The sequence below is a fragment of the Callionymus lyra genome, chromosome 16, assembly GCF_982586985.1.
Source record: "Callionymus lyra chromosome 16, fCalLyr1.hap1.1, whole genome shotgun sequence".
NCBI classification, from domain to species: Eukaryota; Metazoa; Chordata; class Actinopteri; order Syngnathiformes; family Callionymidae; genus Callionymus; species Callionymus lyra.
In genome coordinates, this window is record NC_141833.1 from 14,475,926 (window position 1) to 14,492,103 (window position 16,178).

The 16,178-nt window shown below is 36.3% G+C and overlaps 1 protein-coding gene across 1 annotated transcript in view; it reads right to left on the reverse strand.

Moving 5' to 3' along the window:
* Window positions 1–16,178, reverse strand: part of LOC148063833 (solute carrier family 22 member 23-like) — a 46,187-nt gene that overhangs the window by 4,043 nt on the left and 25,966 nt on the right. Inside the window, exons 4-9 of the mRNA XM_087811293.1 lie at window positions 9,983–10,151; window positions 8,367–8,494; window positions 4,104–4,206; window positions 2,144–2,379; window positions 1,756–1,788; window positions 296–419 (exon numbers count right to left, since the gene is read on the reverse strand). Of these exons, the coding sequence (XP_087667419.1) occupies window positions 296–419; window positions 1,756–1,788; window positions 2,144–2,379; window positions 4,104–4,206; window positions 8,367–8,494; window positions 9,983–10,151 (793 nt within the window). The remainder of the gene's footprint in view (window positions 1–295; window positions 420–1,755; window positions 1,789–2,143; window positions 2,380–4,103; window positions 4,207–8,366; window positions 8,495–9,982; window positions 10,152–16,178) is intronic.

The following is a 16,178-nucleotide window of genomic DNA, read 5'->3' on the forward strand; positions in this document are numbered from 1 at the left end:
AAAGCCGATTCCGAACTTGCTTCCACTGTACGACAGAGGGCGCTCGAGCACCAACTTCATCACGGTTGCACCTCTACCTTTTGTCCTGCAGATGGAGCTGTCCGTAAACGAACCACAGCGTTCATCCGCCGATTTAAAGCTTCCTACTATTTTAAATATAATGTGATGATACCAGAACCAGAGGTGAGGAGTGAGACGAGGGGGCGAGGAGTGAGACGAGGGGGCGAGGAGTGAGACGAGGGGGCGAGGAGTGAGACGAGGGGGCGAGGAGTGAGACGAGGGGGCGAGAGCTCACCTGATGACGGTGGGCGTGATCTCGGCGCAGAAGAAGATGCTGAGGTTGCTGACGGCGTGGGAGGAGAACATGCCAATGATGGAGAAGGCGATGTGGAAGTTCTTGTTCAGCACGTCGGAGCGATCTGAGGAGGAAACGCACACATACACGGTCAGACGGACCCACAAAAGTCCTCTTAAGGTTAATAAACCTGGATTTAAAAATACAATTATTTCGTCCATTATTCACTGAAAGCTGTTTGTTATTCCATTCATTTGTTGTGATTCATTTATAAATAAATAAACTTGAGTTTAAAAAATATATAAAAATGATAATGTAAGGAAATCACACAACTTCTTTTTTACCAAATAAGTGAAAGTTTATATATATATATATATATATATATATATAAAGAGATTATCACTCCTACATAGAGTTATTGACCACTGTGATCAATTTTTTATATTTACTCTGCCAAGGAGGTTATCTGATGGAGAAGGCGAAATTAAAATAAATCTATACACTGATATAGATAATATTCTTTTCCAAAATTTTTTTTATGGTTAATATTTTAATAAATTGTGTTCAGAATTCAATATATTTAATTGTTTTATTTACAACTAACATGCAAGTATTTACAAGGTTTGTTCATTTTGGTGTTGAAGTTAAACAACTAAATGAACAATAAACTCCCGGGGGATCACTGTGATGACTGAGGACGAGAGGATACGGTCGATTCCAGAAGCTTTTAAAGCTGGCGTTTGGACATATTTTGGTTTCAAAACAAATTAAATCCGTTGCGACTTCGGCAATCGAGTCATGTGTGCCGATTTCTGAACATATTTTAATTTCAGTTCTAAAAAATTAAACTAAAAGAGAAGAACATTTACTATCTCAGTGTTTTCTTAATATTATTAAAGCAATAAAGCTGAGGATTGTTAAAATTCAATAAATAAGTTAAATCCGATAAATAATTTCTTTAAAAGAAAAGTAGATAAATGAGCTGGTCTGTGCTGGCTTTGTGTTCAATTATAAACATTCAATAAATGAATTTATTTCTCTGGTAAATTACCTTTTGGGGACATTTTCTTAATAATTTAAATACTATTAAAGTTATAAAGCTGAGGTTTGGACCGTTTTCATTTCCATAAATTATTTAAACCCGATTAAGAATTTCTTGAAATCATTGTGAAAATACGGATCAAAAAAATGGCCGACTCATTCATTTCCTTTAGCCTATCCCAGCTACTCAGGGTGAAGGGCAGGGAAAAAGTCCAATACCCATAAACTAGTTAGAGTCAGAGATGAACCTCTGTTTAGATTGTGGGAGGAAACCAGAGAACTAAATATAAGTAAGCAAGTAAGTAAGTATAGGTAAGTAAGTAAGAACTAAATATGACTTTTGCTGACTTAAGCAATTTTTTTTTTTCAAGTGAGTCAAATCCATTCTTAACAAAAAGTAAATGACAATTTTCTCTTACCGATGTTCAGATGAACGCTGTACTTGCCCAGCACTGGAGGAGAGAAAACAAAAAAAACAATTTTAAAATGTAGCATTAGCATTAGCATTAGCATTAGCATGTTTTTCCAGTCAACAGGGTGAGTCAAAGACAAGGACAATTACAAGCCGGCGCACAAGAGACGCGCGAGCGACTCTAGTTAAACATTCAACAGATGCAAGTGAGTCAACACGGTTGTGTACTGGAGCAGTTTTTTCCGGGTACACATTGACCAGGTCCGTCCGTAACGACCAGAACCCAGGCGAAGAGTTTTTGCCAGGGAGGAGACGACGATGACAGACGTGATCGATAACATTTCAAATGAAAAAACGTGACGACTAAATTGAATTTGAACAAAACCCAGACTCACGGTTGAGCAGACCGAGCTGCAGCAGCGACGCCAGCGCCGTGATGATCATGAACATGAGGAGGCCGCCGCGACGCCCCATCAGCCCCACGGCCGGACACAGCGCCATGCAGGACGCCACGGCGATGCCCGCCATGGTGTAGTAGTCGGCGTAGAAGTTGTGGAACATGGTGGTGTCGTGGGCTTCCGGGTCCATCATGCTGCGGGCGAAGCAGTGGTGGATGCCGTAACCCGTGAGCCTGCGGGGAGGAGAGGAAGGTCAACCAAACTCTTGAGTCATAAACTCACTAGAACTTTAGTGTCTTATTGGAGTGTCGCGGGGGCAGCAGTTACAGTAAAGAGGCCCAGATTCCCTCACTCTAGTTCTAGTCTGAGAGATCTTCACCTCCTCCTACTTGGACGGTCCACTCATGAAACCACCCCGAGTGTCTTATTTACTTATTTTCTTATTTCTTAATAATTTATCCTTTTTTAACTTCATTTTTAAACTAATCTCTTTTTTGGTTTCATTTTTGCGAGTATTTATTTGCCAGAAGAAGAAATTTCTATATATGAATAAAAGTTATACATTTTGTAATACATAAAATAAGAAATAAAATATATATACTAGACTAAACTAGACTAGAATGAAAAAGAAATAAATATTATTGTCGCCCATAATGCCTTTTTTTTCCATTATAGAAAAAAAAAAAAAACACTTGAATTAATACATTTCTTTTGTCCTTTTAATAAAACTTTTCTTTGTCTCCTAATTGTTTAAGAAAAACAACTAATTTATTATTTTAAATATATTGTGTTCTGTAAGTAGTTTGACCTTTGTCGTTTTTTCTTGAATAAAAAAAAGTATCAACTTAAAATGTATCTTTTTTTTCTCATGTTACATATATTTTTATCACACATTTCTTTTACATTAAATTCATAATAATGTTTGTAATTTTTCTCACTTATTCTCTTGTAATTGAATTTATTTTTCTAAATTTTTGTGACTAGTTACTCCTCATTTTTTCCATTATATTGTGCAAAAAAGGTTTAATAAGCATTAATACATTTTTATGAGAATTTGAAAAAACAACAAAATCAAATGTTAAAATCCAAAAATGACTATCTTTTAAAAATAAAATTAAAGCAATAAAAAGAGAAATTTGAGCAAAACTGTTAACATAAAATTGTAATTTTTTAGTTGAATCTGAATAACATATATATATTTTTTAAGATATAAATGAGTTGCTTGGTGGAGGTCTGCGCTCCTGTGTGTCTTTTCATTTATTTTAAGATATTTTGCATTTGAATACATTGAATAAATGCATTTATTTCACCTGCATATTTATTTTTTTGGACATTTACTAGCTTCATGTTTAAAATATTATTAAAGCAATAAAGCTGAGGTTTGTTAATTAAAATTGTAACATCAAATTTGAATAGTTAAAACCTATAAATAATTTCATTAAAAAAGATATATATAAATGAGCTGATTGGTGGCGGTCTGTGCTGCCTTTGTGTTCAATTAAATACATTGAATACATGCATTTATTTCTATGATAAATTACCTTTTGGGACATTTTATTAATATTTTAAATATTATTAAAGTGATAAAGCTGAGGTTTGGACAGTTTCCATGAATCCAAGTCCAGCGAGTTGCTACTAAATCCAAAGACGACCATAAGGAAGCCAAAAGCAGGTGGACACACCCTTCATCTTTTTTTTTTCCGTTCGTCTCATGTTTCATAAAGACAAAGCTCATGTAAAATTTATGCTGACTGGTCTGGAGCAGAATTAAACCTGGTCCCAGCTGTGGTGTGAGAGGAGGAGGAAACAGAAGTGGAGACGTCAGAACGGAAGGTTACACCACTTGAGAATAAGTAGAGATGCTTATTGATCAATGTTCTATTGAGTTTACAGGTTAATCAGCCTTTTTAGTGGAGCATCACACACACACTCACACACAGACACACACTGCACTCACGAGTTGACGCAGAGAACCACGATGTTCTTCCACAGGTTCCTCGTCCCCACCATCTTCACGATGCACGTCTTCTTTGGTTTCTTCTGCAGAGCTTTCTGGAGTTCTGAGGAAAATTAAACGTCAATATTTAAGTTTTCGCTCGTCTCGTCTCTTCGTCGCTTCAGTTTTCACAACTTTGCTCGGAAAATATTTCCCGGGGATAAAATAGACTGAACTGCCTCGGATTAAACTCTAATATTGACACAAGCGTGTAGGATGTCGGACCGGGGGTCACCAGAGGTCGTCGCTAAGGGAAACATTTTATCAATATTTTGGACGTGGAGTTCAGCCTTGTTGTCAGTAGAAGTTGTGATACTTTTAAAGGCTTTTTTTTTTTTTCCCCACTTGGTCAGTTTTTTGTGCATCAACATGAACACATTTTTTTAATTTTACTTAATAATTATATTGTTTTTTTTCACCAATTCCATCATAATTAATTCTTATTTATTTATTTTCAGAAGTAATCTTTTCTCTCCAGTTCTTTGTTTATTACATTTAAAATATAATTATTTAAATTTAAATTTTTTTAACCGTTACTCTCAAAATCTAATATTCTGCACTTCCTTTTTAAAACTAAAAATATAGTAAAACAATAATATATGGGTTTTAATTTATGCATGTTTTGACTTTGTTCTTCTTGTAATATTTCTACATTTGAGCTCTTTTCTATATATTTGTGTATATATATGTTAAGCTGTAATGTCTCTTCATTTTTAAAGGCGTTTCCACATTAATATTTTTGATTTTATTTGTATTTTAAAATTTAAAAATGTGCGTCTAATATTATTTTTTTACTTTATTTATATCAATTAAGTTAAATTCTAGATTTTATGGAACATTACAAACGTGTTCTCATGAAAAAAACTTATAAAATAAAAATAAATTAATAAGAATAACATGATTGAATGAATCAATGCTGCAACATTTTAATCCTTTAACCTTATTAATATAACCTTGAATTACATTTTCTTTTCAATTACGTTTGTCCAAAAGAAACATTTCTTATTAGTTTATTAAATATATACTATCAATACATTTCCTCTGTGATTGAATGATGTTAAAATAACTATTTTTCCAGTAATATTGACGACTTTTTGCTGTTCATATAACTTGTTAAATCAGATAAATATTAAAGAGAGTGTCAATAACAACTTTAAAAGACTTGACACACATATGAGGCCAGAAACTATTTCCTCTAAACTCACTTCCTCTCCCGTCGCTCCGACACACACCAGAGAGAGAGAGAGAGAGAGCAAACATGTGACATGAAGCTGTTGTGGAATCAAGGTGTGAGCCTCCACGGCAACACAACTGTTTTGTGTTGCCGTGTGTTCATGTCGACTCATGTGACGACATTCCTCACAACACCGCCTCGGGTCATCTGCGCTCGTAGCTCTCGTGCTTCTCTCTCCTGCTCGTGGTCGATTGTCTCGTCGTAGCCTCCACTCATTATTGAAGCTGAATATATGACATTAATACACTGTGACTCCTCCTCGTGACGGACAGAAGGACGGATCAATGGGTCAACAGATCATCGTCTCAGATTTCTAACAGTGTTCTCGGTCCTCAAAACAAGCTGTTGCATTATTTTGTCTTCGCGTCACTTCATCAGATTATTTAACAGACATTTTAGTTATGGATCCAAGCATGATAGTGTGCGAACAACTTTGTGTTGCTTTAATAGTGTTGATGTAAGACTCCTTTTGTACATGTCTATGTTTTTTTGGGTCTATTTTCATCCAGCTCTGTGCATATGTTAACATTTAGCTGGAGCTCCATGTGTGCGTCTTTAAATCCTCGTGTTTGTGTTTGTCACCGTGTCCTTTTTTTTACTGTATACATGTGTAACTCCTTTGTGTATCTCATGTATTTCTCTTTGTATGTTAACATTTAGCTGGAGATCCATGTGTGCGTCTTTCAATCCTTGTGTTTGTGTTTGTCACCGTGTCCTTTTTTTACTGTATACATGTGTAACTCCTTTGTGTATCTCATGTATTTCTCTGTGTATGTTAACATTAAGCTGGATCACCATGTGTGGGTCTTTCAATCCTTGTGTTTGTGTTTGTCACCTTGTCCTTTTTTTACTGTATACATGTGTAACTCCTTTGTGTATCTCATGTATTTCTCTGTGTATGTTAACATTTAGCTGGAGATCCATGTGTGCGTCTTTCAATCCTTGTGTTTGTGTGTGTCACCTTGTCCTTTTTTTACTGTATACATGTGTAACTCCTTTGTGTATCTCATGTATTTCTCTGTGTATGTTAACATTAAGCTGGATCTCCATGTGTGTGTCTTTCAATCCTTGTGTTTGTGTTTGTCACCTTGTCCTTTTTTTCCTGTATACATGTGTAACTCCTTTGTGTATCTCATGTATTTCTCTGTGTATGTTAACATTTAGCTGGATCTCCATGTGTGTGTCTTTCAATCCTTGTGTTTGTCACCTTGTCTCTTTTTTTCCTGTATACATGTGTAACTCTTTTGTGTATCTCATGTATTTCTGTGCATATGCTAACATTTAGCTGGATCTCCATGTGTGTGTTTTTCAATCCATATTTCTGTCACCGTGTCCTTTTTTTGTATACATGTGTAACACTTTTGTGTATCATATGTTTTTCTGTGCATGTCTTAACATTTAGCTGGAGCTCCATGTGTGTGTCTTTCTATCATTGTGTTTGTCACCTTGTCCATTTTTTTCTGTATACCTGTAACTCTTTTGTGTATCTCATGTATTTCTGTGAATATCTTAACATTTAGCTGGATCTCCATGTGTGTGTCTTTCAATCCTTGTGCTTATGTGTTTGTCACCGTGTCCTTTTTTTTCTGTATACATGTGTTACTCTTTTATGTATCTTGTGTATTTCTGTGTGTATCTTAACATTTAGCTGGATCTCCATGTGCGTGTCTTTCTATCATTGTGTTTGTCACCGTGTCCATTTTTTCCTGTATACATGTGTAACTCTTTTGTGTATCTCATGTATTTCTGTGAATATCTTAACATTTAGTTTGAGCTCTTTGTGTGTGACCTTCAATTCTTTGACTATGTGGACATTTTTCTTTGTGTGTTTGTACACACTATAAACGTTGTCATGCTTTTAATTGTTGTGTTTTACTCTTCATGTTCATACAGGCAAATATTTTTGGTGCTTGACTTACACACAGGGTTTTTTACATTCTCATTAAGTGTGTGTGTGTGTGTGTGTGTGTGTGTGTGTGTGTGTGTGTGTGTGTGTGTGTGTTTGTGTGAGTTTGGCACAATTTTTGGATTTGCATATTATTTGAAATTCTAATTTCCCGTCGTTAGAAACAAGTCGCTGCCAACGCCGCCATACTTCCAATATCAGGCCTGTTAAGATGCCATTGTCGTACAGTTGTGTCGTCTTTTTTAAATTACATTTTATCAAAATAACGATAATATATTGTTTATTTATTTGTACTTTAATCATATTAAGTCAAATAAAATATATTTAAAGCATTTTTTCCCCTAAATATATAAATACATATACACAAAAACTACAAAAGCGAAGGACAAAAGTTCTAAAACTAAAATCCTCGTAATCAATAATGGACATAAATTCAAAATAAATATGTTTTTTCATTAAGGGCCACATTAATACAGTCAAGGGCCCACTTTGGTAGATTATTTTTTAGCTAGCTAAGCAAAATAACTAAAAAAAAAAAAAAAATCATGTTGAGAAATAGTTCACCCGGATCCAGGAGGGTTTTGAAGGATTTGTCACTCTCTGTGACACACAACACAACTTTCAGTCCTTGTTTACTGTGTGTGTTGTGTGTTAATGACTGATTAAATCTTATTATATAGACGGAGCATAAGCAGGTTTAATTTGCTGTTAAATTCAAAACTAAAAACTTTATTCGTCAATCTCTAAAAAACAACATGTTCGTCTCCTGAACCCGAACTGAACTCGTCTCCGATTTCAACAGCAGTCTGCTTCCTTTTGACCTCCGGTGACCCCTGAGAGCCCACGTCCATCTGTCCTAACCCTCGGCTGAGAGCCACTCGCCTCGGCGATGAAGTTTTTTTTCCCAACGCCATAATGTTACGATCGACGCCCACGGAGGGGTCCTGTTGCCATGGCGACTGGACAGGAAACCGTGATAATCTTGTCAATGTGCCATATAAGTGCATGAGGATGCGACCTCTTACTGTTTACAAATGAGGTTAGAGTGGGGGGGGCCCGGGGCGGAGATTTTTTTCGTCATTACCTGTGAGGATGTTCTCCGTGTCCAGCTCCATGTTGGCCCGGTTCTTCTGGGCGATGAACGCCATGATCCACTTCGAGCGGCTGTACTGCTGAGTGGCCAGAAGCCACCGCAGTGACTCAGGGAAGATCCTGATGGAGGGAGGATGGAGGGGAGGAGGATTAGAGGGGTGTAGACGCAGGGGTACCCTCGTTAATAAGACTTGAAATATGAGCGCAGTAAAAAAGCCTCTCGTTAAAAAAGGCTGACTCGTATCTCTGCTTAATTAACGTGTTCAAATCCCGGCCAGCTCTGTATTTTACCTTTAACAAGACGGGCGTTTTTTTTAAACTCCCCCGAAATGTTTCGGGGGCGTCAGCAGCTCAATCAGCATCACCCACATGAGTCGCTTCTTCATTCCTATTGCTGGGGTTTTTTTTTTTCCTCCCTCTCTCTCTCTCTCTCTCTCTCTCTCTGGATGTGCTCGTGATTTGTGGTCCGGACCCTGAGCTGTTTTCTTCTTCTTTTTTTTTTTTTCCACGACTCAGCAAACTGTGATCAGCTGCAGTGTTTCAACTACTCGGCCCAATGGGCCGCGTCTGTAAATTGCGCACGGTCAGCTTTTGTTCGGCGCAGACGGAAGTTCGTGCTCATAAATTTTCGTCTGGCCTGATTAGGAAGAGTCAACGCGAGGCCGACGCCGACTTTTTTTTTTTTTACAAGCGATTACAGCAAAAACACATGGATCTGAGTCATTTTTGGAGCATCTGGAAGCTTTTGGTTCTTTTCTCATCAATAAAGACATTTTTGAAAACAATTTTCCATCTGGAAAATGTTAACGTTCTAATTTTTTTTTAGGCGACGCAGTCAGTGTAATATTTAGGAAAACCACAGATAAAAAAGTAGTTTTCATACGATACAGAGGCAACGATATAATGTATCGTGATACTGTATAACAAGGATATATGTGTAGTATTGTCGAGTACTTGACTCTGGTGTTGCAGTATTTACAGACCACATGATTCTTAACGAAGTCGTAACTGATTTAATTTGTTTTTGAAACCAAAATATGCCCAAACATCAGCTTTTTAAAGCTGCTGGAGTCTACGGTATCCTCTCGTCCTCAGTCATCACTGGGATCTCACTGATTTTCGTTGTTTCTTAAGTTGCAAAGGATGTAATAACTGCTGACATCTGGTGTCCAGAAGTTTAATTGCCAAACAAAGGTGAACAAACCCTGTTAATATATGTTGTGATACTGTAGTAACGAGGATATATATGAAGTATTGTCGAGTACTTGACTCTGGTGTTGCAGAATTTACAGACCACATGACTCTTGACGAAGTCGTAACTGCTTTCATTTGTTTTTGAAACCAAAATATGTACAAATTTCATTTTTGAAAGCTGTGGAAAGTCAACTGTATCCTCTCGTCCTCGGTCACCGTGAGGATCTCGCGGGATTTAATTGTTACTTAAGCAGCGCAGGATGAGTTGCAACACAAAAATGGAGGAAAAAAAAACACAGTGAATATTTTATTTAAAAGTTGATGTTAATTGCATTTTTTGTTTTTTTAAATCAAATCATTTTATTTTATATAAACTTACCTCCCTCCCCAAAGAAGACCATTAAAAAAACTCACCAGATGTAGGAGAGCATGAGCAGCAGCGGGCAGATGATGACGGCCTGCAGCACCTGCCAGTCCTGACACAGGTACGCCACCACGGGCATCAGCAGCTGACCGCCCAGCATCAGGAAACTGGCCACCATGGTCATGGAGAAACGCCACCCCGGCAGGCAGAGCTCGATTCCTGGCAGGAGGGAAAGGAGAGTCGTTGTTATTCCCCTCATGACCAGCAGTGTTCTCGCTAAAGGTCAGGTTTTTTTTTGTATTAGATTCACAATCCAGCTTCAGCAAACAAGAGAATAACTTAAAGAACACAATGGTGTCGTCAACATACGATGAAAGGGTTATCTTAGAACACTTTTATTTTTTTATGCAGCAGTGTTTTCTGATGCGTCACACTGTGGTGTTGACCAACAACAGATGGGGTCGAAAGAGTTTGTCTTGTCCAGTGATTTAACAGACCATTAGGCACATTCCTAAGTTGTCGAGTCACGGAAGCATTATCTCTCAAGATAACCTAATCTTTTGGCGAGAGAGTGACGGGTGTTTAAAAAACAAAATTTGATAAAAGGAGGTGTTTTTTTTTGTATTGTACTTGTTCATGTTTAACTTCCACACCCTGGAAGGAAATTAACAGTTGCTTCAAGATGTGATCTGCGAGGGTGAAAATTACATAAACATGTATAAATCTTATACAATATACCCTGGTAGTGACAGTTCAAATTTTATTTTTGGTGTTTTCTCTACTTTAAAACTGTTAAAAACTACTTAAACTCACTGCCAAGTTAAATACATTTTGGATATTTTGTTAACATTTAAATTGTTAAAAATAGCAAACAAAGATTGAAAAAAACCAAGGTTATTTTAATAATACATTTGATAGTTTCTCTACAATACTCTATAATAAAACTGTTAAAAATTAACCAACAAACAAATAAAACATAACAGAAGAAGAACAAAGTAAAAGAAAAGTTATTTATTTAAATAGAAAAATACTAAAAAACAAAATAAAAACATAGATGGTGAAAAAAAAAAATTGATAAAAGGAGGTCCTAAGAGGTGTTTTCTTTGTATTGTTCTTGGTCATGTTTAACTTTTCTTTACTTTAAAACTGTTAAAAACTACTTAAACTCACTGCCAAGTTAAATGCATTTTGGATATTTTGTTAATATTTAAATTGTTAAAAATAGCAAACAAAGATACAAATAAAAACAAGGTTATTTTAGTTATACCTTTTGATAGTTTCTCTACAATATTTTTGCAATAAAACTGTTAAAAATAAACCAAAAAACTAATAAAACATAACAAGAAGAAAAAAGTAAAAGAAAAGTTATTTATTTAAATAAAAAAATACTAAAAAACAAAATAAAAACATAAATGGTGAAAAAAACAAAAACTAAAGAAAACCTTAATGGTATGTTAAATAAAATATCAAATATATATATATATATTCAGTATATGTGTGTTTGTGCGTGTGCGTGTGTGTATATGTATCTATATCTATATATAGATACATATACACACATATACATATATACATAGATATACACACATTTTATATGAATAAATAAAAAATCATCACGGTAATGTAAAAAAGAAGGAAAGAAATATTGTAAAATCAAACAAAAACCGTTGAAAAAAACCGTTTTAATTTACAGAAAATACCAGATGGCAACAAAACAAACAAACAAAAAACGTCCATATATATTGAATATGAAATGTGTCGTTTTGTCCCAACAATCCTTTTTGTATTTCACTCACTATGTATATTTCCAGTTTACTTTTGATTAATAAAAAAAAAAAAAAAACATTCTGCAGGTTGTAGAACTCTTAGGATTCTAAAGATTCTTCCGCAGTCATTGTGAGAAGCCCGAGGTGGTGGGCCGCCAGAAGAATGAACATCATAGAAAGAATTCTTTGTCGTCTTCCATCAGAGGCTCTTATTCATCTGGCCTCATTAGCATTCACGCCACAATGGCGACAGAAAACACTCCGACCAGGAGGCTTTTCCAGCAAACGCTAAATCCCCGGCGATCCGACTCCACAAGGTGACGGAGTCCGGCTAGTGAAGTCTCACTCATTCCAGTAAAGAAGAGAGGAATTTCAATTAGTGTCTTTCTTTCCGAGGCCATGAATAATGCTCTGTGTTCTCCGACACCGTCGCAGCTGGAGTGACAAAGCCAATAAGCGTCGAGCAGGGCGAAGGGTTCGAGTCCCGCTGGGTTTGAACCAACTAACCTTGTGCTTTTTCTTCAGCCCCTGTTGCTGCAACAATAGTGATGATTCAACGGTTACGGCCTCAACCGGATTTGAAGCCTTCAGTTGCAAATACAAGGTCATGTGCGCCAAACCGCAAAAAAAAACAAAAACTTTTCTTGTTTCGCCGGCAGCACTCTTTCAGGACCGCATTCCACGGACACCACTGTCTTTGTGAAGACGCGCAACTTCCTCTTTTGAAACAGGAAATTAGCAAAGGTTCATTTGCAAATTTTAATGAAGAAAGTGTTATTCAACAAGTACAACAACAACACTCGCTTTTTTGAGAGAAAGTTGTGACGATAATAACTTCACTGGGTCATTTTTATTATTATCTTTTAAGTGGGGGTCTCAAACTTAACTGAGGGGACCACAAGAGGTCGGTTCTTGACTTTTTTGATGAGAAAAATTAATATATTTTGTAATTCAAGGTTTTGTGGATTTTAATTTAGGGAATTTTTTGCATATTCTAATTTTCAGCATTTTTCTTATTTTACAAGAAATCTGTTCCAACCATATATACAGTTTATATAGTATATATATAAAGTATATATATATAGAAGGGGCCGCAGAAAAATCATCTCACAGACCACAAAAGGCCCACGGGCCACAATGCGCTAGTTTAAATGTCAGTTTTTTTCGGCTTCTTTGATGAAATGTAAGTAACTTGTCATTATTCAATTTTTTGTGGATTTTTGTGTTGTGTGTTTGGGCCTTATTTTCATTTTTAACTATTTAATTTATTTTAATGTTCTTTATTAACAATACTACAAAGCGCTGGTTTAATCTGTATTTAAGCAGTTTTTTCTGGAATACTTTCATAAGAAAGATACCTTAAAATTAATTAATTAATTCACATTTTGTGGATTTGAGTGTCATTGTGAACTTGGGCCATGTTTAGTCTTTACTTTTTCTATAAATACGTTCCATCTTAAAGGGAAACCAACGTGAAAACCCAACTCTCCTGAAGTCTTCCTCTCAAAGATACAGTAAGTCCCTCATCGTGACCATATTTTGAACTTATTTTACTTTATAAAGTTCTCTCCCCTGTCTGAAATCTGGGCGAACGAGAGGTTACGAGAGCGTAGTCCACTATGACGTTATAATGGCTTCACTCCTCCTCCTGCCAGCTGTAATCACGCCCTCCTTTGTTTATACAACAAATCCCTTGGAGGTGGAGACTTCCAGATGGATACATACATTCGGCTTCTGAGAATCACTTCACGGCCACAAAAGGCCCATCGGTTCAAATAGTCTTTCAAATTTTTGTTTAATACTCAATGTTTTGGATGTAAATTTGGGCCAAATTTCACCAGCTAATTTACACTGTTTTTTTTTATAATTTGTATCTTTCTATCCATCCATCCATATAAATAAAGGATCGCAGAAAACAAGGCGCTCATTCAAATTATATTTCAGATGTTTTTTTATACGTGACAGGCACAAAAGAGTAACGAAAAAGTACTTCTTTGAAGCGTTTAATGTCATGGATAAATAGGAAGTAAAGCAAAAAAAAAACTTGCTCCTTTAAAACAAAGCCACATCCAACAATAAAGCCGAACCTATGCCTAAAAAGAACATTAATAATTGAAACCATCTACACTCTGATGGATGGAGGATCATCGGTGCAGCCGGCCAGACGTTAAAAATACATCCCAGAGATGATTAATCGTGATTAACTATGAACCTGCAGAATAAGTAGAGGTGCGTGAGCCTCTTACACTCGTGACCCTAATCCTGTGCAACTCACTTGACAAGCACTTCAACGCCTTGCTCGAAAGCACTCGCATCGACCCTATTCCGAAGCTATAGATACTCTGTAGGAACGAGGGGACATTATTTAAAGGTGCACGGATGTAAAGTTGAATTAAGATGATCGTATGAAATAGTTAAGAGCAACATTACATCATCAACGTGAGCCAATTGATTGTAATCCTAAAAGAAGCTTTGCAGGTTTGCTGACTCGGGCGAAAACAAGGGAATGAATCACACAGTCGTCTCTCCGGGGGCTGAAGGCGGTCCATTGTTTTACATGTCAAACCCATTGGTTAACCAGCGCTGGCACTCGGCGCTCGCGCACTTCCTGTGACCGCTCGCTCGTGTCACGACCTTTTTTCCTTCGTGGTCACATGAGGACTCGCTGGCCTCCCGCCATCAGACCTCTGCGGGGTCCCATTAGTTTCGCCTCGAGGGGTCTTATCAAAGTGATTCTTTTCATCAACTTTTTCATCAAAAAGTTTCTTTGTTATTAGTCAAAAACATGAACTTGATAGTATATTGCATATATCACACAAATGTTTTTGTTGGGATTAAATAAATAAAAAAATCATAATAATTAGTTTATATATTACATTTTAAATACACTAATAAAAAAATACTGAAAGTGTTGTTTTTTTGTATTTTAGAAGTTAAATAAAGGTTTGAAAATGTGGAGGAATAATGCAGATAAATAAATAATTCAATGTCTAACTAAATAAAATTTGAGTGATATATATAAATGTGTTGGTAAACATGTCATTAATTAAAACAAATATGAGTTTATTTTACAACGTCATAGACCAAGAATGTTCATGTGTCAAGACGCAGTTCATCGAGTGTCCACTTGGGGTGGATTGCGGAAGGACAGGAAGTCATGTAAACAACCCAACATTTTTTTAAATGAAAAGAACCTATTAATGGCCAAAAACATTCATGAATTTACCTGATAAAAGGGCGAGGTTGACTTGACAGACACGTTAGCATGTATTGGCAACAATAGCCGAAACTAAATGGGATCAATTTTATCGCACAATTAAAATTTGCTCGCTCAGAACTCTGACTCTTGATTGGCTAAACCAGAAGACTTTATTTCCAAGATGGCTGCCACCATAGATTCGCTTCAAAACCGTGGTTCAAAGATACTACATCCATATCATAGTCAGTCCACAATATACACATTTCCCCTTGTGTTAAGATGCTATGGCTAATTTTCGTCCAAATGATACCACAATTTTAAGATTAGATTACATAAAAGAGACTTTATTAATCCCTTTGGAGATCTCCTTCGGGCAATTGGGTTTCCAGTTCACAGCAGACAATAGTTTCATAACTATATCTTGATAAACAACTGCCTGTCGACCAACATGCCAACACAGTATCATCAGCGTAGAACATTATCTTGGATTAAGACATGGTGAACGTTGGTGTTTGCTTGTAGTCGCCAGTGACTGAAAAACATTCTCAGAGTAAGTTAAACCGACACTAATAGAAGGCAAGTACTTTTTCCCTTTTTTCCAGCCTATATCTGCTTTTTGGAAGTTTCTCCAAAACTCCTTTTGGCAACAAATACTACGGTAATGCAACCAAACCTTAAGTGCATGAAAAATACATCTCACATGAACGTGTCATGGCCTTTTTTTATGGCTAAAACAAGATGATCTCGTATAGAGTTTAGGGAGTCAAACTCAACAGTACAATAGTTCAAAATATTTTCGAATTCAAGGTCAATAAAGATTTATTATTACCAAACTGTCTTTAACAGGAAGTACGAGTCTGATTGCAACAGTGTATTTATATTGTCCTGCACTAAACTCCAATCACATACTTTTTACGTTGGTGTTCGTTGACATTTATCATTGTATTTCCTTAGCTTAGCTTAAACACCTAATAATCAACATTTAATTATTTATTTTCAAGCGAAACATCAACGGAAAAAGACTATGGTGGGCCAGATCTAACCCCCCTGGGCCTTGAGCTAGACACATGTGGTTTATAGGCTGATGTTACATTTGAAAATATACTGTATTATTTCAAAGAAAAACAACCTTTAGATAGTAATAATCGATACAACAGAAAAATAAGAAATGCCTCACAGACTTGTACCGGACATTGCAGCCCAAGATATTTTGTGACATTGACCGAAATCTTTCGGTAGTACTGAGTACTAGTAGAGTATTGGATGCTTTTAAACCGGTGC